We start from the raw sequence: 21389 nt of genomic DNA, 5'->3' as shown, positions 1-21389 counted from the left end.
TGAATTGGGTCGTGTCTGTAATAAAGTACACCGTAATGACTGTCTGTACCCTCTCGTGGGAATATTCTGGGGATAAATCAGGTACTCGAGGGTCTAAATGTCTTTGACAGGGATAGTCAACCCCTTGAGTACCTATAAATACCCCCGTACTGTGCCCAAGCACGGGGAGATTAGCGTGGCTTTTGACATCCCACGTTAGCATTACAAACTCTCACCCCAATTTCCTGTTGGATCAACCTATCTTGAAGGGCAGGTTCCAACAGTCGACCGCCAGTGGAAATCAATTTTCATTGGCGGTCCTCAATTACCCGCCTGTAAAAATGATGATTTTTACTGGCATCTAGCACCGACTGTTCTAAGAAACGCCCGTGAAAATAGGGTTGCAACCGCCACTATATAGCTTCTTTGTACTATTGTCTTCTTCTTGACCTCCGGTCTGACACTCTTCAATTTCGTGTGCTCACACCTGCGTCCCTCTACCTCTACTCGACCAGAGCCGGCTTGGAGGTTGCCTCACCGGGCCACCGCAACATCGTTGGCTTCCCAGCCGTCACGAACGCCCACACTGGATGCTGCAGGGTAAGGATGGTCCTTGGAGGACCTCATCTCCAAGTTCAACCCCCATGACCGAGGAGTTAGTACTTCCCTTCCCTACCTCCCCCCACCATTGAGTCTGGCGCCCTCACGCCCGCGTCGCTCTCCCTCTACCCGACCAGCGTCGGCTTTGAGGTCACCTCACCATGCCACCGCAGTGTCGTCGGCTTCTAGGCCATAGCGGACGCCCACGCTGGACGCTGCAAGGTAAGGATGGTCCTTATTTTGGCCTGCACCCTACGGTCGCATCAATTCCATCAATGATGTATCTGCGACATGATCTGATCTGTTGTAGAAGAAGGGGTAGAGCTAGAGGACTCAGGGTAAGCAAGGTAAGGATGGTCCTTATTTTGGCCTGCACCCTATGAGGGCTACATCCAACGAGTGCTCGCGCGCACCCATCGGAAATAAGTCTACCACGTCTTAGGGTTAAGCAATATACCCACACAAAGATAGAAGAGCCCCCCAAACAAGTGTCAAAACACTTCATTGGAGGACTCGGGGGCCACTGTCGGGTATCGTAATTAGGGGTACCTAGATTACACCCCAAAACGTGCTTAACCCCAAGGCTACCATCAAAATCATTCCCCGAGGTCAAGGGAGTATGAGCCACGATTCGCCCAAGGTCCCATTCGATAGACGCTCAGAACTCCGCCTCGCCTGAGTCCCGCCCGAGGTCTCCTCTCCACAGAACTGTCATTTCTGCCTCGCCCTCGCCCGTCTCAGGCGAGCAAGACAACCCCGAGCTAGGCCTCAGCCCAAGGCCGTAGGGGACATGAGCATTCAATGCGCATACCTACCCACACGACATCACAGGCGAACAGGAACGAACATGACCGCGGTCCTGTCCACTTTCACAAACTACGATGACGCGTGCCCGGGAATAACGGCTACTGTTCCCCCACGTCGTCTGCCAACTCCGGATGGGACGCGCGTACGACAGAGCGTGGTCTGACCTTTGTGAGGAAACTACGCCTCGCTCGAGACCGGTCTTAGCCTCGGAACAAACTCCGCCTCGCCCGAGCTTGGTCTCGGCTACCTGCTCCCCACGAATCCCGCAGAAGGCCACTCCTCCCACTGTGTCCTGCACGGCTACGAGCCCTAGAGCAAGCTCGACCACGGCCTCGGGAAGATTTCCGCGCTCGTCCGAGCATGGCTTCAGCCTCGATAATACCAACAGAAGAACACACGACATCACCAGAAGCAGCAGAGCTGACGTATTACCATGAGATTTTCATCATATCACCACCGCTCCAACCACTATGACTTGGACAGTTTCCCCATCAGACAGGCTCGGGTACATGACCGAACCCTCGGCCCTGGCCTCGGCTCTCTGCGTAGTAAAAAATGCAAATACAGAAACCATACATCCTCGACGTCCAGGGCTTCAGGCAGAGGAGGCGAACACTTCACGGTTTTCTCCTCCACAACGATATTGACACTTGACTCAATCAACCCCAGGGACTTAGGATTCTTCCCTCTCCCGACCAACTTGTATTCCTACTGCAAGCACTTAGGTATAAGAAATATAAGTCTCATCCCCTTGTGTTGGAAGTGGAGCATTATCTTGCCCAAATCAGGATAAAGAATTGTGTCTCCTTACATCACCCATTTGGAACAAGACACAGTAGCATTCATTTACTAGTCGGTGGGATCATCGAGTCAAAACACCAACAAATAAGTTCCCCGCTTTCTTCTCCATTGTGTACCTGAATGCCACACAATCTGAATACAAGTGCATTTCTTCTCTGAATGCCACGTTTTCTTCTCTATTTTTATATCTGAAATATTATCCCACTTGATGCACTTCCAGTTGTGTATCTGAATGCAAGTGCATGCGTTTCAGTTGATTTGAATGCAGGTGCAAAGTACAGTAGGCCGTTTCAGTAAACTGAAATGACGGCCATCTGTCCGCATAGAATTGAAATGACGACCGTGTGTTTCTTCCAGTTTTATCTTAATGTTTCGTCAAAGGTACATGATGATTCTATGGACACACGTTTGTATCAATCACAAGCTGAAAAAATTATGCGAACTGTCCATCAGTTTTCGTAAGTAACCTACAAGCCCTTAAGCCACCCCTGACCGGTTCCTGTTGAATTCCTACATGACCAATCAGGAAACAAAACCTGATTCAATCTACTTTCTCCCTTTTAAAATAGTTGCCGCTCTTGTTTTTCTAAAAAAATCAAATATTTTTAATTCTGATTAAATATATAAATGATGATAATATTTGTATTATATAATTAGTATCATTGAATAGATTTTTAAGTCTATTTTTATAATAAACTTATTTAGAGATAAATTATTTTTTATAACTCTAGTCAAGCTTAAAAAATTTAGCTGACATAAATATTATGACGATAACCTAAACTCTTTTGCCGAAAAGGAAAGAAAAAGAGCGAAAAGGCACTGGTCACCGAACTGGACGTCAACTCAACCGGCAGGATTTCTCTGTCGGAGATCAGGCAGCTTGTTTGCTACAGTTCTGCCATGTCGTCAGAACTCAGAAGGTTGTTGTTGGTCTGTGTGGACGTCAACTCAATTAGTTTGGTTGTCAATTCCTCCCTTACAGCATTATGAATTTCTGCACGAAACAAATATCCAGCAGCAGCAACAATAACAGCACAACACACAAATAGCATTTTTAGAGCATATCCAAGAGATACTTAAAAGGTTGATCCTAATCCTTAGTTTAGGATAAAAAGACAAAACGTGTTTCCAACAGAACCCTATGCCATATCCCTATACTGCCGCACGCGAAAAAAATCGCCTGAGCTGCGCAAAACTCCGCCGCCGGGCGAGCTCCCCATCCAGCGTTCGTATCTCGTTCCCGCGTTGATTTTAGCGATTCGCGCCATCCCGCGTCGAAGGATTTTATCATTTCGCGCGCTCACCATACCTTGGAGAAGAACTGCTCAAGCGGCGGTCGCGTACAGTGCAAACCAGAGATGGAGCCAGTCACCGACGATCCATTCATGGCGCAACCTTCAGCTGCAGCGCCGTCGTCGAATCAGACTCCAACGCTGCATCATTTTGAAGTAAAGCGCTCCCCTCCCCAACTCCTACCCTCCGCCGTTGGAGTCACCTCTTGTTGAATCGAACTCCACAGCTTGGCATAATTTATTTGTTCGCTGGTGAGGGCCATAGGATGGTTTAGGCACTCGCTTTGGTCTAGAAAACCACATCTTGTCTGAACGAGTGCAAATACATTAAATCAGTGATGTATAGATTAATTTGTGCAAAATCTATTGTGTGTGCATTGATGTTAACTGATGTCTTCTTTTTAATGTGTCCAGAAAATGTAGTATAGGTTTTTTCAGAGCATCTTTTTCACAACATCATAACCTAGATGTAGGAAATGCATTTTAGATTCGACTGATGGAAAATTTGTGTACATAGGATGTACTTCTAAAGGATGGAGGCTATTATAGTAACCTGATGAACGAGGATGACAACAATAGTTCGTTCGATGAATTCAATGTTGTTTGTGAGCAGCATATTTCTCCAATTGTGACTTCATCTAGACCAAACCAGAAAAGGTTTGGTAATTTCACTCAAGAGGAAGACACTTTGGTTGTATCCGCGTGGCTCAACATTAGTTTGGATGCTGTGAACGGCACAAATCAGACTCGTGGTATATTTTGGAAGAGAGTTTATAATTACTTTCACACCAATAAGACATTTGAATCTGCTCGATCACAGAGTTCAATATCTCATCGATGGGGTTCTATTTTGGAGGCAGTAAACAAGTTTTGTGCTTGTATATCAGATATCGAAGGTAGAAGGCAAAGTGGTGTAACCTTGCAAGACAAGGTAACTGTTGTATTATTTTTCTTTTTTTCATATGTTTCACAGAGCATTGGATGATTTATTTGCATGACACTTGCAGATTGTTCAAGCAATGGCTCTATTTAAGTCTAGAGACAAGGATAACAAGTCCTTTCAATTTATGCATTGCTGGAACATATTGCGTAATCAACCAAAGTGGCATGAGAAGCGAAAACAGATGGAGGAAAACAAAAAAGTTTCACATAAAAAGCGAAAGATAAATGTGGATTCTAGTCCTGGCATTTGCACTCAAATATTCGAGGATTCAAGCAACTGTAATATTGTTAATGAGAATACAAGGGCAGAGGATGAACCTCCTAAAAGGCCAGCTGGAATAAAAAAAGCTAAAGAAGCACAACGTCGAGGTGGATCTGATTCTTACTTGGAGGCTTCTAAGCATTTATGGGATAAAAAGAAAGAGTTTGATGCTGAAAAAGAAAAGAAAAAAGAGGATAGATTCCAACTAGCATATGAAATAGAGAAAGAGAGGCTTCAGCTTGATCAAGTAAGAGCACACACTGAACAACTAAGGGCTGCTACAGAACAAGTACGTGCTGCGAATGAGGCAAAAACTCTAGAGGTAAAGGAAAGTGAGGTACAGATGAAGAAAATGTTAGAGGAAGAAAGGATTATGACACTGGACTTATCCTCCATGCCTGATCACCTCCAACAGTTCTACAAAAAATTACAAAGTCAAATTACGAACGCCATGTTTCTAAATGAGGTGGTTCTTTATCTTCACATAATACAAGTTCTGTATTGACATGAGAGCTAGTTCTGAATAAATGTGCTTGTGTCTAGTGACAGTTCACCTAGTTCTGAATAAAGATGCTTGTGTCTAGTGATAGTTCACATACTTATGAATACAGGTGCTTCCGTTTAGTGCTACAATATTGTTTCGTATTTGTTTTTCCATAACTTTTCAAGATAAATTTGGAACATCCTTTTTATTACAATACCTCCGATTGTTTATTACAACAACTAAAAAATATAAAATTGGTTGCAACTGTTTTCAATACTGATCTGAATGATGTTGCCAAAGGTGCTCGACAAGGTCCTGTTGCAGCTGATGATGAGTTTCTTTGTCCCTGATTTTTCGATGTGTCTCTATAAATTCGTCGAAATCGGGATGTTGATCATGGGAAGGCTGCACATTAACGCCACCATCTTGAAAACGTTCATCAGGGTCGACTTCACCCTCGTCTTCAATAATCATGTTATGCATAATAACACATGCTTTCATTATGTCGCCTAATGTTTCCTGATCCCAAAAACGAGCCGGTCCACGAACAATAGCAAAACGGGATTGTAAAACTCCAAATGCACGTTCGACATCCTTCCTTACAGCTTCTTGGGCTTTAGCAAAATATTTTCGCTTATTCCCTTGTGGTTCTGGTATAGTTTTCACAAAGGTTGCCCACGATGGATATATGCCGTCAGCTAAATAGTAACCCATGGTATAGTCATGTCCATTGATGTTGTAGTAAACTTGTGGAGCTTGCCCTTCAGCAAGTTTTGAAAATAGTGGTGACCGGTGAAGAACATTGATATCATTGTGCGACCCAGGCAAACCAAAAAATACATGCCAAATCCATAGATTTTGTGAAGCAACAGCCTCTAATATAATTGTAGGCTCATGTAAATGGCCTGAATACATGTCGTGCCATGATGAAGGACAATTCTTCCACCTCCAATGCATACAATCTATAGAACCAAGCATTCCTGGAAATCCTCTTTCTTGTCCAATTGCAAGTAACCGAGATGTATCCATTTCATTAGGTGCTCTCAAATATTCATCCCCAAACACTTTAATAATTGCCTTCACGAACTTTTTCAGACTCTCTATAACCGTACTTTCTCCGATACGAGCATACTCATCTGTAGCATCCGCAACTACTCCATATGTTATCATACGAAATACCGCGGTGACTTTCTGGAAACAACTTAATCCAGGTGTACCGGCTGCATTGAACTTGAACTTGAAGTAGTCATCATGATCTTCTACTGTAGCCATTATACGTTTAAATAGATCGCGACTCATTCTATACCTGGTCAATGAAAATATGAATAGTTAAATAATTTACGCATGATCCAAAATAGATAAACAAATGATAATTATACCAACCTTCGTCTAAAATCAGTTAAGCTAAACGTAGAATTGTCCGCTAAGTAATCTTGATACATTCTTGCATGTCCTGCTTGTCTGTCTCGAAATTTAACTAAATGTCCGAGGATAGACCCACCATGCTTTCTTTTACTGTGTGAAGGCTGATGAAAGATATGATACTCGGTGAAACTAATTTCGTCATCATCGTCTGATGACGACTCATTCAATTGCAACAGTGATTGTCGAATATTCATGGCTCTGTGGCTTAGCCAGATGAAACATAATCGCATGTACTCTGATTAAATGGACTGGTCGGCTCCGCATGATTTAATCGACAACAAAAACAATAATCAATACAAGTGGTCTCACATGAGCTTTCCGGCGTCGACCTGGAATAATCAACAGCGCCTGGGGAAAAAATTAACGCCACCACGATGCCCTATGCCACCAAGTTTCAAGCAAAAGAATGAAATGTACGTCACGCAGAACGTTTGGTGGCGACGCTGGAAGGTTGAGATGGCAGGTGCGCGCAGGAAGGTTGAGATGGCAGGTAGGTACGACATTTGTGGGCCTTTATGGATTTAGATTTTGAGAAAATCTTGGGATCTGTTGGAGATGGTACCCATAGAATGGAATTAAGAGATTTAGGGAGATCCTTATTCCCTTGTATTGGGAGATTATTTTTTGGACTCTCTTGGAGATGCTCTTAAGACTGATCCGTAGACCCGTATATATGGTCATGCAAAACAATATTGTACACTACATACTGCACTATTTATATAATAAAGTTTGAAATATGAGATTATATAGGAAAAACTGCTGGAGATCAAGGATCGCAACACAAGTTTTTTTCTTAACTCAATTCAATCAATCTTGCAGCTCATTGGCTGAAGCAATTTACATTTTTTTTACCAACAATGTGTCAGAAACAATGAAATTGTCATCACAGGTCCTTTTTTTCATCCAAATCACCATTCATGTTTCTGCTAGCCAAAAATGCAAACTTTTGAAATAAAAAGGACGAGAGAAAGAAGAATACGAAGGACTGATTTTGAGGAGTATCGCAGCAAGATCTTGTATCTCTAACTAAAGAACTAATATGTATTGACGATTAAGTGAATTATAGATCAGCAGGCTATATTTAGTTTGGCCCGTAGCCACGCGGATGCGACTTTTGCCACCTCCATGCGACTGATAGGCTCTCTTTGAGATCGGTATAATGAGCTGTCCAGTTGAGCTCCTTGTTTATCTTTGTTGGGTCGCTGTATACTTCTGCATAATCTCCTGGCCTTCTGTTGAGGTACTCAATTTTGATGTTGACCCCAGTTGCCTTCTTGCAGGCATCAACAAACTCATTAACTGAGCGACCTGAAAGACATGCATATATCAGAGCAAAGTGATAATGACGCTACAAGAGAATACTTCAGGGATGATTTACTTCAGTCTTACAGCTTGATGCACAAATCACTATTGACCCTACGAAGATATTTTATTCAAATACTACAAAGATATGCTGTCCCAGATTAACTGTTTGTGGCCTCTATGTCTTGTTACCATGTAAGTTAAGCAAAGTATTTATTACAACCTGTGCAGTGTATAAACCTCCATATGTAATTATTCAAATAAACAAAATAAATCTTGTGTTGACAAACCTCTTCCTGTTCCAACATTGTAAATGCCGACTTTTCTAGGCTCTGCCTTGTTGAGTGCTTTCACATGAGCATCAACTAAATCTGTGACATCAATATAATCTCTTATGCAGGTTCCATCAGCTGTGGGATAATCTGTTCCTTTAACCTACAGGAAGGTCATGCATAACCATCAGCTCCATCTTACGGCACGCTTTCACAAAAAAGTGCTTACTAGTACATCATGCACAACTTGGCATGAAGCAATAGACTAACTTATGCTTTATTTCACAGATACTGCTACACAGTACCAAAAAAGTTACCTTTAATCCTGGAATGACTCCTAATGCTGCATCAAAGCAAGCCCCAGATATCCGACCATGCTCTCGAAGTTCTGGCCTAGGAGCCTCACCTAATCTTCCCTCAGGGTCAGATCCAATAACATTGAAATATCTGGTGCAGAAGCCGAGATGTCGATTTAAACCAATTTCTGAAGAAAAGGTTCTAACCTATGCAACTGGAGAAAAGGTTCTAACCTATGCAACTGAAGAAAAGGTTCTAACCTTAAAATCATGACAGCCATGTCAGCTCCCTTTGAGTTTGAGAAATCTATTATGATATCCTCTGCCATTTTCTTAGCTTTTCCATATGGATTGATAGGGAACTAGGCCAAGGTAAGACATAAACCAATTAGTAGTGTGACAGCATGTCTGTTTGCACAGATACCTAAAGTCATAAAAAGAATGAAGGAAAGAATGCAACATTTAGATGGCAACCTAAAACTATTTCTTTCAGTAACAAGCTGACTAAATAACATAGTGCAAACCAAGTTTTCGTGCAAACTCCGTACAAACCAACTAACAAAAGTCAAAAAAAAAATCTCAAGAAAATTATAGATGTACTTCATTGCCTATTGTACTATTGTATAAAATTTCAAGTTCAAATTCATCATATGTTAAGAGATACAAAAAGAGAAAAATATGAGATACAAAAAAGTGAAAAATATTTCATAATTCTCTTTTTGAATCTTTTAATATATAATGAATTTGACATTGAAATTTTATACAGTGGTAGAGTGGACAAAGAAGTACATCCATAAATTTTTGAGATTTTTTTGTGACTTTTGTTATTTATTTTGCACTGAGTTTGCACAAGTACTGGTTTTTGCCTTTATTAAAGGACATCTCAAATTCTCAACAAAAATACCTGAGGTGTGGCTTCTGTAATAGGCATCTTATCTGGTTCTCCGTAGGTAGCACATGTACTGGAGTAAATAAGGGTTTGGACTCCATGAGATGCCATAGCCTCCAAAATCAGTAGTGTGTTCGATGTAATATTGTGATAGTACCTGTTAAGTTATTGAGACGGTTAGAAACATTACATAAGTTTCAGATATTTTAAAACCGATCTTTAAATTAAATCTGTAAGAAATACATAAAGATATTGATAGTAATTCCATGATTACATCACTAATACAGCGTTCCATCAATTAAGGCAAAACAATTCATTTAAATACATTGTTTAGTCAGAGAGAAAGAGAGGTGCCATTAGAGCTAAGTAAAAGATCAACAGGAAGGCCATCACAAGGTAATATATACTTGATGTCATTTTCTCTTGCCAAGTGGCCAGGCATGTTCAGGCATTTCTATATAAGATGATCCTATATTCCAATATCAGTGATAAGGTAACAACAACTGACTTACCTAAGGGGTTCCAATGTGCTCTCTCCCACATAAGCAACAGCTGCAAAGTGCATCACAGCATCAAATGCATTTTCAGCAAATATCTTGTTGACCTGGCAGCCAGTTAAGTGAAAAGAAGACTTTGGATGTAACTCTCCATAAGCAGAAAAGGCACAAGCAAAGCAGCTTTAGAAGCATAAATGAGGATACAGATTTCTGGTTCCCCAGATCAGCAAAGATGAATTGTAGTCTCCCAGGCTGCGGAAATAAGCCCTGCAGAACCTTTACTGCTCCCATGTTTCCTCTAGATAGATTATCCTACATGATGAACCAAACATTGCATCAGCAGAGAAGACTTAAATAACACTTAATTCACAGATTTAGTACAAAGAAAAACTTGATTACCACGATAGTAACTCGATAGTTATCCTTTAAGAGCCTTAAAGCAGCATGTGAACCAATATAACCAGCTCCTCCTGTTACTAAGACGTGGGTAACCCCATGTTCATGGCGAGAAAACTGCAGGAATATACACACCACAGCACAGTCAGCTTTAGAGTTGCGAATCAGAGTATTAACAGATTCAACTATTTTTTGTATACAAAGTACAAATCAACATTGATTATCCAGATTGCTTGGGTGCCGTGAAACAAAATACAATCTCTAGGAAGATAACTGAAATTGTCATGATGTCACTCAGGTCTCAACTGCCAAAACCAAGCAGAGGCAACAAACACATGTATGAAAGATCAAGTTGGAAATGGCCTAGGGTAAAAGGAACTGCAATAACAAAGACTATCGGCTGGAGGGATCACTTTCAATCTTTCATCATCTGTTCGTTAGCACCACCACAAGAAGGTACAGAGATATGTGAGGGAAACAAGTAGGATGGTGCTCTTCACTTCTGTTTTCTCATTACCCAAATGTGTATTCCATGACAAGATACCAGACAAGCTTTGCTGCATATTCTAAAACTTCTTCAAAGTAACATATCTAGTTGATGATGTACATTACAAGAAAACAAAACGAGGGGGAGACTCTAAGAGGTTACAAAGTCACTACCCATAGGAACATTAACTGTTTTGTAATTTATGATATGAAACATGAGTAGAAAGTGGTTTGGAAAGTTTATTGAAAGGAACATGATAAGATGGAAAAGGTAAAAGAAACATGGAGTCATGGACATCTTACCACACTATTGCCACCAAAACCAGGAGATTGCTTCAGAACAAATATACAGAGTGTTGTGAGGACCAGGGCTGCAATGATTTTACCAACATTATGAGGCTTCCGCCTTGCATCAAAGTAGTCCATCCCTGTCAACAAGAGCAACATACAAGGGACCGGTCATACATACAATGATTACAAATGAAGCACACTCATGACCAGATAGATAGATGGATACCCAAATAATCCTGCTGTTACTTATAACATGCAGTACAAGTATACTCTGGCATTGCCTTGGAATGTGATCTTAGCAAAGTGGCTGCTCTTTGCTTAGAGATGTATCTAATAAAGAGCTATACACATCCACCTGACTTCGACTGAAATATTGCACCTAATAGCTTTAGCTCAACTTGCCTGTCTTTCTAGCAACTGAAATCTTAATGTGCACATAACAAGCATTACTTCAGGCAGAAGAAACACGTCTTTTGGATTGCAGAAAGGAACTATTGCTCAGGAACATTCTACAAAGGAAAATACTGCCAGAAAATATACTATTTGCCATACAAAATCAAAGTTGCACTCATAAATGCACGTAAATAGCACCTTTGAAAAGCTAGCATGTGCTTGTACACCAAGTGAAGCCCATTGTAAGGCAAAAAGGATAACTTTTTGAGTGAAACACTAAAAAATATTCAGTTTCCTTCATGGGGGCATGCATTAGATGGTTCAAATAAACATAAACAAAGGCCAATGGTGGTGAGCACATATGCTTAAAGGACCGTGGGGTTAAGAGGGCATATCGTTAGTCACTAGTAATTTAAAGCAACAGTAATAACCGAGACAAAGGACATCGAGATCTACCAGCCCTGGGCAGGCTTGTCCTCCGGTTTAAAGGGATCATGGAAGAATTTTGCTCCTTGAGATGAGGCTACCGATGGTAGAAGCCCTACTCGCCACCGTCAACGTGAATTTCCAGCCAGAAGATCAACTGCAGAACCATCAGATGGTATGCATCAATTGTACTGGTACAGAATCATTCCATCTCAACGAAATGCAGTGATGATCGGCGACGGGACAGGCAAAACAGATCACAAAGATTACAATTCAAACCATAAGCAGCAATACCGGATTTGTGGCAGGCGGACCACCCAGTAATGTTCGCAAAAACTCGAAGTTAGCAGGTATCACGTGTATACTTACAACGGGTCAGATCCGAATACAATAGCTTACATTAGAGTCCGGGGTGCTCGGCTTCGCACAGCAGGAAGGGGGGCAGAAGGAGGCGGGCGTACTTGGTGGATGCTCGTCGCAGGTGAAAACCTGGAGAAGGGCGGCTGCACTCGCCTATTCGTCGTCGAAGGAAACAAATGAGAGAGAGATGGGGGAGAAACGGATGAACGGGAGTAAGAACAAGGAACGAGCGTATGTGCTCTTCCGCGCCGTTTGAATTCTGGGAAATGATGTGGCGTCCCTGCCACCAAGATCCGTGGCTGCAGCGAGGAAAAGAGAGAGGAGGGCGGGGAGGAGCACCGCGGGGAGGCCGCCAAGGAGACCGATCCTTCGGCGGGCTGAGCACTGACTGGGGATGCAGCTCTTCAACGAGAGAGCTGCAGCGAGGGGAAGATAGGGGGCGTCAGTGGAGGAGGCTCGCTGCGGGTTGGTGACGAGTCTTGGGCGGCGGGGGCGCAGAAGGCGTCGCGCGTGAAAAGGGTCGGAGGAGGGGAGGAAGGTCCGAAGGTGAGGGGAAAAAATGAAAACAAATGCTAAATTGGTAAGTGAGTAAGTGACACATGGTGCCCACCTAAGAGCACCTCCAATAGTTCCCAAAATGATTTGCTAAACAAGTAATTTAGAGAATTTTTGTAAAAACTCTTCTCCAACAGTTCCTTAAATTAAGTTGCTAAATTTACCAAGTTTCCATCCCACCCAATTTAGTCTCTACATTTAGCAAAGCTTTTCCCACTCTCGAAATCCATTTGGCGCTAATTTTTTTTATTTTGCGCGCCATTTTATCTGTTTTTGCCTCCCCGCCGCCCACTAGACAGCCCCTCCAACATATCCCGCCGCCCCCAATAGTTCTCCTCGTCGCCACCGCCGGTTGGGTCCTCAGCGTGGCCCTATCCTTGGCGACCGTCGCAGCTTGGTCCTCCTCCACTTCTCTCATTGTAGTCGCATCCGGCTCCGGCGTGAGCGGCGCGTCGTGGGGCTTCTCAACCGAGGCAACGTCACCGTCGCGGCGCAGATGACTGGCGGCTTCTCCGGCTGGGCATCCGGGGCCGGCGGATCGGCCATGGCGAACCAAGCAACCCAAGATTTGGGCGCGGTGCAGTGTGGTGAGGATTTTTTCCCCTTTGTATGCTGCAGTTTGGGGAGAGACGGAGAGTTTGAATCGAAGGTAGGGGAGAGATGAGGGGAAGCAGGGGAGCTCTTGCCGCAGTCGCGGTGGCCGCGGACCACGCGACAGACCGCAAGACCAAGAAGCTGTCGTCCGCCATCGCGTCGTGGCCGGTCAGCGCGCTCGCCGCCGCCGGGTGCTCCGTTGTGCTGAACGTTTCTCAACCGAGGCATTGCAATTATACTCTGTGCAATTTGAGAACACCCTGTACATGTTTCCTTCCTTTTTTCGCTATGTTTTGAGAGCACATTCTCAAATATTTTTTATGCATTGTTTATAAAACTTTGTTCAGTGAATGCATATCATCCTAGTGTCATTTACATATATTTTAATTGTTTGCAGAAATGGAAGGTGATCGTTCCTACTATACCAATCTTATTAATGGAGGTTTCGATACTTTTGAAGATATACCAGAAACTCCAATTGAGTTGCAGCATACTCCTTCAATTGAGTTGCAGCAGACTCCTCCAGTAGTAAGGGATCTGAACATGTCATCCAAGCAAAATCATAAGGCAAAAGGTAAAAAATTTAGTGAGGATGAGGATAGACTGCTTGTTTCAGCTTGGTTGAATGTCAGTACAAATCCTACTCAAGGGACAAATCAAACTAGAGGAACATTTTGGAAAAGGATTTACGTATTGTATGAGGAGAACAGAAGAAATGATGAGAAGACAAGAAATTATGCAGAACGTAGTGAGGGGTCATTGTTGCATCGCTGGAGTTCTATTCAAGACGCAGTGAGCAAATTTTGTGGTTGTATCAACAGTATTGAGAATAGAAATCAAAGTGGGCTAACAATTCATGACAGGGTACTACATCACACACAGGTTATGTATTTTTTTAAGTTCTGAATTTTATCTCTAATCGATATACCTTTATCCCTTTCAGGTGGATCAGGCTGAGAAACTATTCAAATCTCAAGATGCCCACAGTAAGTCATTTCAGTTTAGATATTGCTGGATGTTATTGAGAAATCAACCAAAATGGCAATTAACCACAATGTTCGATTCATCCTAAACCTGTGGCAATTAAAATGAGTAAGACATTCGTACTATAAATAAGCCATAGAGTAAACAAAAGAAATAAAACACATTGTTACCTCCGCCGAAACAAGTTTGGACCATAAGTAGGATTATGAGCCAAGTAATCTTGGTACAATCTCGCATGTCCGGCTTCTATATTCCGATAAATATATGCATGACCTGGAACAGAGCCTCCTGGCTTTCTATGCACTTGCGAAACATTTTGAAGGATTTGTGCAGCACAAAGTATGAAATCCTCCTCGTCATCCAATGAAGATTCATCTAGTAATCTAGATGACAACGATCTACTATTACTCATCACTTGATTTTAAAACACTACAATATATAACAGTAGCCAAAGTTAGATGAGACAGCAACATATGTGCATCAGCTTGCATGCACTAGAGCCTAAATAATACTTGCATGCACTAGATCGTACAAACTTTGGGCAGATTTTGTACCTTCTGGCAATTGCAATTCGATGGAGGAGAATGTCTGCTTTTTGTGTCCAAACTGGAGAGGCTCGGCGTTCGTACGGCCAGGTTCGCGGCACTGCGCGGCGGTGGCCGGACGAACAGATTGGGGCGTTTCTGTTGCTTGCGAGGGTTTTGATGACAGGATTAAATTGCAATGTGGGTCCACCTAGATTCAAATGAGATAAGGCTCCCTATATTTCAGGATCTATTGGAGGTCAAGTTTGTTTTACTCTCTAAACGTAATTTACAAAGTTGCTAAACATGTATTTAGGGAGTAAATTTTATGGGAACTATTGGATGTGCTCTAATCAAATCATATCAGTTTAAACTTTACAAAACTCACTAACGAAATCACCCAACACTAGTAATCTTTATTAAATCCACTAAACAAATTGCATTCATACTTAATACACCATCAAAATCATCGGTTTAAACTTCATCTCCCTTAAAAAAAACTCTAATAGTTCTCTTAAAAAGGCTTCCTAAACTCATGTTTAGCAATTTGTTAAGTAACTATTGAGAGTAAAAACCAACTTCGTCTCCAATAGTTCCTGATCTTTAGGTAGTAGTTCAATTTTGAATCTAGAAATAGAGAATGGGATAGGGAATGAGAACGGAGCGTTAGAGTCTGTTTGGTTGGGCCGTGGCTGTGAAAAAGTTATTGTAGGTTGTGAAAAAAAGTTGTTGTGTTTGTGAACTGTTAAAAGACTAAAAAAACGTTTGGTGGAAACCACTAAAAGTCGCTAATTTTTTTCCATATATATTTTCGCAGTTCAATCCGAAAACCACTAATAGAAGTGTACTTTTGATTTTGCACTACCAGAAAATCGATTTTTAGAAAAAGGTTATTTCTTAGATCCAACCCTTTAATTTGACTTTTGGTTTTTGGAGGGTAAAAGATAAAGTCAAAAGCCATAACCTTGTGTTGGTGCAGTCGGAAGACATATGCTAAGCCGCAATGTAGGGGTCTTTTTTTATCAGGATGCTAGTCCGTGAGCCGGCCCATGGAACCGATCAAGGCCGACCAGAGGCAGCGCCATAACCTTGTGGGCTGGGTTGGGTTATGAAGCAGGGCTTTCTTGGGTGTTGCTGGTCCGTAACAAACTGCAGGTGCGGCGCTAGTTACTCCACTGAGGCACTGACTAATGGAGCATTTGACTAGGAGACAACGGCTAGCAGGACTCGTCGAGAATCCTAGTAGTACTTGCTACTATTAGAGTAACTACAGTAATTCTTTAAAAGACTTCCTAAATCAATAATTTATGTAGTTAATACAAAAACTCTTCTCCAACGGTTCTCTAAATGAATTTTCTAAATTTAACAATTTCTAATCTAACCTTATTTCTTCTCTACATTTGGCAACTATTTAGTAACTCACTAAACAAAAATGTTGATTACATTATAGAGATAATGAATATAATTGATGACGTTTGTAACTTTATTTTTTTATATGAACATATATAACATAAAACTACAATCGATATTTAGAGAACTATCCGAGAACTCATATTTTTTTTACTCTTAAAATTATTCAGCAACTTTTTAAATCTGTGATTTAGATAGCTAAAATTTACATAACTATTGAAGTTGCTCTGAGATGGCGCTGTTAGGCGGCCCGTGCGTTGATCCGTCGCTGGAGTCTGCTCTCTCGTTCCCCGTTACTTGCTAGCATCTTACGATGACGATGTTGATGTACGCTTACTCCTGCCCACCTGTGCGCGCATCTGTATATGTCCTGTACGTGTGGCGGCAATGCCCGGCCGATGGCACCATGCGAACGAGTGATGAAGGCGGCCGAGTCAGCATGAACGGACAGGAACGTAGACTCTAAATATCCTTAGGGCCCGGTCGCTTCTACAAGAATAAACATGGATTTGTTCAAAATCTATATAAATTAGAGAAATAATCTAGCTAGGAATCAATCTGGAGCTCCAATCCCTAACAACCGAACATGCCCTATATTATTATTCTTGCTCTTTTAAGGACAAAAAACTGCAAACTACTATTTCAGGAACATAGACGAGACACAAACAAAATATTATCCTTCGTTTAGCGTCGTTACACACATTTTCAGCTAACACATGGCCCCACAATGCATAAGCATATATAACCAACAAGGCTGATGGATCATTTGACATGAAGAACGATTGACGGAACTTTGAGATATTTTGTTTGTGCCGAGAAGCAATCATCAGCCATAACTCGTCTCTGAGATAAGCTTATCCCATTCCCACCCTAGGAATCACTCTTGCCTGATGGGGCAGCAACATGCAATTGACATATATGGTCAACAATCCGAGGACCATGCTTTTCAGGGTCCATACGCCGTCTTTCTCAGGCTGCCATGCATCTGGCTGGCACTGGCAGCCCCACCGCACGTCATTGCTTAAGACGGCAGCCCATGTAAACGCTACTATTTTATACTTTTGTATATCGAAGTTTGAAATGTAGAGTAAGATAATGAGTAAGGTAAGAAGTCTGCTGAAGCTGAAGATAGTCTAACCAAACCTTCAATAATAACTTAGGTTCTAAAATCATTTTTTCTGGAAATAATTAGGTTAAAATTTAATGGCATTTGTCCTGTAACAGTATAGCATGTCGGCTACCTATGCAACTGTTGTAGTTGTTCGAACTGTTGCAGCTATAATTTATAGAGACATAATACTGTAGAAGCCACAACTATAATCGTATCAGCAAGTCACAGCGAACATGGTGGTAGCCGACGTTTTCCATGTGCGAGAACTTCGTTAATTTCAAGATTTTGGCAGTCTTGCCTTTAAAAATACTTATAAGTATGAGCAGTGTTTAGTACTTTACCCATTCTTTTTTATTTATCATAGTTTAGAAAAGGTAGTGTGTGGAAACATTAATTCTATGTTATACACTTATATACTGTATGGTTAAAAAGATCCTCACGAATCACAACGGTTCTAGTACCTTCTATCCATATCCATGTGACCATGTCATATCCGTCTCGTTTCTCGTTGTAGACTTGCAGGCTGCAGCACACAGCCCCTCCCTTGTCTCGTCTCCGCGTCAAAGGAACGTGCTCATTTGGAAGAAAAAAAATTACCATGAACAATTGCCGTACATACGTGCCATAAACAACTGGTTATAATATTTTAGTTTGCCGGTCTGTCTCTAAATATTCCCAAAATCTGCTCTGAATTTTACTTTGACACAGAATATACAACATAGAAGAGCATAACTCAATCTGTTGTGAACTATATATATATAGTTTTATTCTATATCTGTTCTCTATCTAAAGCCATTCTGCGGCTAATAGGAATCACTGAAGTTTGTTTGACCAAGGACACATGGCAAAGCATGAGCAGATAGCTTAATACTCCATAGCATTCATTATAGAAGAAGTATCCCATTGTAGCTAGCCCAACCAATAAGCAAAGCATATCATTACATGACCTTAAGAATGTTTTATCCTACAAATAATTTATAGACAACATCGTAATACTACTCTCTCTTGGCCTCCTATCACTAATATCTAAATGCAGGAGCAGATCGCATTTGAAACGGATCCACCGCCCGCCCCCTTGCAGTTGCAGGTACCTGCGCTGCGCGTGAAAAGATTAAGCAGGCGCATGCACGGGCACGGGTCGCCTTGCCGGCCGGTCAGCTTTCCGTAGCGACGGCCGTGCTCGGCTCGCTGACGATGACATCCTAACCGACGCAACGCGGTCGAGGGCGCTAGAAGGACGCGCGCGAGCGGCGAGCGTGATCCCCCCACCAGAACCCTGCACAATGACATGTCGTCGCATCAGCAAGGTGACGACCACCCGGAGGCTCGCTCCGATCTGATCATCTCATAAGATGACTAATAGGGAGAGCACCTCGTTCTCGAACTCCCTCGAACAGACGATCTATGGGTGATCAGTGACGAAGCTAGAGCAATTATGAAAAAGGTATACCTCTTTTGTAGATATATAGATATAAAATGTAGGTGGTGCTTATATAGTGAGAAATTGATCATTATGACTGTTTTTTTTGTTTTTGGGTGCATGTGCACCCACCACCCATTATGTATCTTCGCCCCTGCGCCTGAAAGGTCTTGGGTCGATCAAGGTGGGGTCCTATGTCCTAGATATTGTCGTCGTCTTCCTCGACTTCTTCCAAATCGCTAGAAAGATGGGAGAGCGCCCCAACAAGGTGAATGTGCAACTTGTAAAGGAAAGTTGCAAACTGGTGCTCAATGTGGTCGCCGACGTGTTGGCTATAGTGAAGTCTGAAGGAGTGGATCTAGACAAAACAATCATTGATGTCATCTTCATTAAATTATAGTATCATCAAGACATCAACTCGTTTAAGCACTAACAAGTATACATTCTAGTGGAGATTGCTAAAATCTATTGGTGTCACAGGACACCAAAAAAATGGTCTGAATCCACACCTGCTGGTATATAGACCAACCACTAGACCAATATTTCACAGGATAAACAAGGAGCACCTTGCCTTGGTAGATCAAGAGGGGTATATATAGCCCCAAGGCAAGAGCAAGTTGTTGCTTCTCCATTCATCATTCATGATTGCACCAGATGTGTTCGGTGCAACCCTATTCTCCACACTGGCCACACGTAGTGAGGATGCAATAGTTAGTTACAAAACTAGCCATTAACTATATGGGATGTACGGTAAGACCAGAGCTGACCACCTAGGACTTTATTAACAAATAGATCTTGTCTGGTGAGAAGTTCGATGCACCACCAGACACGTCTAGTGAGTGTGTTGGCTACCTAGCTAGACTACTATTTCTCAATAGCCCATCTCCTGTGCAACACGTCCAATGCACATTGGACGCCAATATGATGTGATGATTTCTTTAACTGAAATCCAATGCATTGTTCACATCAATAAACAAGTTCGATGCATATAGGAAACTAATTCATATATGACACATTTGGTGCACATGCAACACCATCAACTCATCTAATTCATGCGCTCATTGAGTTAGATTTGTTATCAACCTTGTATTATGCTTCTATAGAGCAACCTAGCGTTAGTTTTCACACGTGTGCATCAAATCCACTCATTGGACTCGACTAGGTCAAGCTAACAATTTATGACATGTATGTTGAATGCACTGGTTACCTAGCTAGGCTACTGTCTCTAAACATCTCATGCCTGGTGCAATACATGAAATGCACACCAGAAGCCAAGGTGATGCGTTGGTTTCTTTAACTAAAATCTAGTGCACCATTCATCATGTCGGTGAAAAGGTCCGATGTATATACCACCAACTCATCCAATTCATGTGTTGTTTGTGTTAGATATGTTCTCAACCTTGTCTTGGACTTCTATGGAGCTACCTAGCGCTAGTTATCACAAGTGTACATCACGTCTAGTCATTGGACTGACTAGTTGAAGATATCAATTTATGTCCCTCTTTACAGTATGGCCAAAGGAAAAAAAGATCATTTCACTAATCTAAAGACTGCACGCGAGCTGAGTACTCTAGACTCTAGGGAGAGAGGGGAGGATGGCGAAAAAGAAAAGGCGTAAAGCTCCCTGGGCCGGGGCTCCGTCTTCTCCGCGCGTCACTGTTCAGGATGTGCAAGGTGCGTCCCATGGTGCATTCGTTGGGCCGGCGCCTGCTTCTCGCTTTGAGGCCCAAGGTAAGTGCACGCTGGCTGTTTCTGCGTCCTCGGGTTATTGGTCGGGTTGGAGTCAGGGGATCGCGCCGCTTGCCCAAACCCTAGCCCATTCGGTGGGGTTTCTTCCTCCTGTCGCGTCTCCTGGCTCTGAGTCTCCCAAGTCGAGGTTAGGGTTTCCTCCGGACTATGTGGGTTCGCACTCCTTCCATCACTGCACTGCTTTCCTCTCGCGTCTTTGGTCGCTCCCTGTCTTTACCCGATCTGGTTTTCATGGTGGTTGGTGCGTAACTCCCCTGCGCCCGCCGGTGTTTGAAGAAGAGTGGCCTCGGGTGGGATCTAGAGCTGTTCGTAGTTGCAAGATTCTTGGCGAGATGGATCCGAAGAACAAGAACGTCCCCAATCCTTCTTGGGATCGTTGGGGACAAAAGGATTCTGCGCATGGTTCCCAATCTTGGAACCGCAACCGCAACATGAGTTGGAGATTGAAGCCGCAGGCTGGCAAATCTGACCCTCAGGATGGATTGATGTCTTCTTCATCTGGAGATGGCATTCAATCAGGTAATCCCATCGTATCTCCATCTTCTTTGAAGAAAGAAATTGATCCGGCTCGTCCTGCTTTCTGCCAAAAATGTGGGGTTGATGGTCATCATGCTAGAAATTGCTTCAATACTTTATGGTGTGATATTTGTCGCAAAGATACTCATGTCACAGCTAGATGTGTGCTGCCAAAGCAGAGCAAGCCGAATATGCCCATAGTAGGCATGGCTGCTGATGGTCTTGGATTCTATCTCTCTCACTTTGCTAAACCTATTTCCAAAAAACCAAAAAGGGTTTTCATTGGATTGGTTAAGGTGATTGAGGGTTTAGTATCTGCTGATGAG

General features: G+C 42.4%; 3 protein-coding genes across 8 annotated transcripts; 1 reads left to right on the top strand and 2 right to left on the bottom strand.

The window, feature by feature from the left end:
- Window positions 1–5437: 5437 nt before the first annotated feature.
- LOC103644606 (uncharacterized) lies at window positions 5438–6456 on the bottom strand. Its single transcript, XM_008667784.2, has one exon. The coding sequence runs from the start codon at window positions 6437–6439 to the stop codon at window positions 5438–5440; it is 1002 nt and encodes a 333-aa protein (XP_008666006.1). The 5' UTR covers window positions 6440–6456.
- Window positions 6457–7362: 906 nt separating this feature from the next.
- On the bottom strand, window positions 7363–12789 carry LOC100304323 (NAD(P)-binding Rossmann-fold superfamily protein). 6 transcript variants are annotated; one of them, XM_020537527.3, is made up of 12 exons: window positions 12540–12737; window positions 12240–12353; window positions 11871–11997; window positions 11034–11158; window positions 10248–10361; window positions 10053–10160; window positions 9864–9955; window positions 9367–9508; window positions 8697–8824; window positions 8484–8613; window positions 8185–8329; window positions 7363–7900 (listed from the first exon to the last, which is right to left on the bottom strand). In XM_020537527.3, the coding sequence occupies exons 3-12, from the start codon at window positions 11908–11910 to the stop codon at window positions 7674–7676; spliced, it is 1251 nt and encodes a 416-aa protein (XP_020393116.1). In that variant the 5' UTR covers window positions 11911–11997; window positions 12240–12353; window positions 12540–12737; the 3' UTR covers window positions 7363–7673. The 6 variants fall into 6 exon arrangements, with proteins under 6 accessions (XP_020393116.1, XP_008681375.1, XP_020393115.1 ...); XM_008683153.4 differs by having other exon boundaries at window positions 8724–8824; XM_020537526.3 differs by having other exon boundaries at window positions 12240–12789.
- On the top strand, window positions 11944–20095 carry LOC103644605 (uncharacterized). Its single transcript, XM_020541438.1, has 5 exons — window positions 11944–12015; window positions 13051–13342; window positions 13747–14213; window positions 14293–14335; window positions 18415–20095. Exons 1-5 carry the CDS (start codon window positions 11944–11946, stop codon window positions 18429–18431), a joined length of 891 nt encoding a protein of 296 aa, XP_020397027.1. The 3' UTR covers window positions 18432–20095.
- The last annotated feature ends 1294 nt before the right edge of the window (window positions 20096–21389 follow it).

The sequence above is a fragment of the Zea mays genome, chromosome 1 (genome assembly GCF_902167145.1).
Source record: "Zea mays cultivar B73 chromosome 1, Zm-B73-REFERENCE-NAM-5.0, whole genome shotgun sequence".
In the NCBI taxonomy this organism is placed as follows: Eukaryota; Viridiplantae; Streptophyta; class Magnoliopsida; order Poales; family Poaceae; genus Zea; species Zea mays.
The sequence above is the reverse complement of the archived record's forward strand: the minus strand, read 5'-3'. Positions and strand labels throughout refer to the sequence as shown.

Bases quoted from the DNA above. Each gene is read 5' to 3' on its own strand.
- LOC103644606 (XM_008667784.2), bottom strand. From the start codon at position 6,439: ATGGCTACAGTAGAAGATCATGATGACTACTTCAAGTTCAAGTTCAAT.
- LOC100304323 (XM_020537526.3), bottom strand. From the start codon at position 11,910: ATGATCCCTTTAAACCGGAGGACAAGCCTGCCCAGGGCTG. The intron at 11,159-11,870 runs GTAGATCTCGAT...TCTTGTTGACAG, and splicing joins GACAAGCCTGCCCAGGGCTG to GGATGGACTACTTTGATGCA. The intron at 10,362-11,033 runs GTAAGATGTCCA...ATATTCCTGCAG, and splicing joins GTTTTGGTGGCAATAGTGTG to TTTTCTCGCCATGAACATGG.
- LOC103644605 (XM_020541438.1), top strand. From the start codon at position 11,944: ATGGTAGAAGCCCTACTCGCCACCGTCAACGTGAATTTCCAGCCAGAA. The intron at 12,016-13,050 runs GTATGCATCAAT...GCCGCCCACTAG, and splicing joins AACTGCAGAACCATCAGATG to ACAGCCCCTCCAACATATCC. The intron at 13,343-13,746 runs GTGAGGATTTTT...AATTGTTTGCAG, and splicing joins TTTGGGCGCGGTGCAGTGTG to AAATGGAAGGTGATCGTTCC.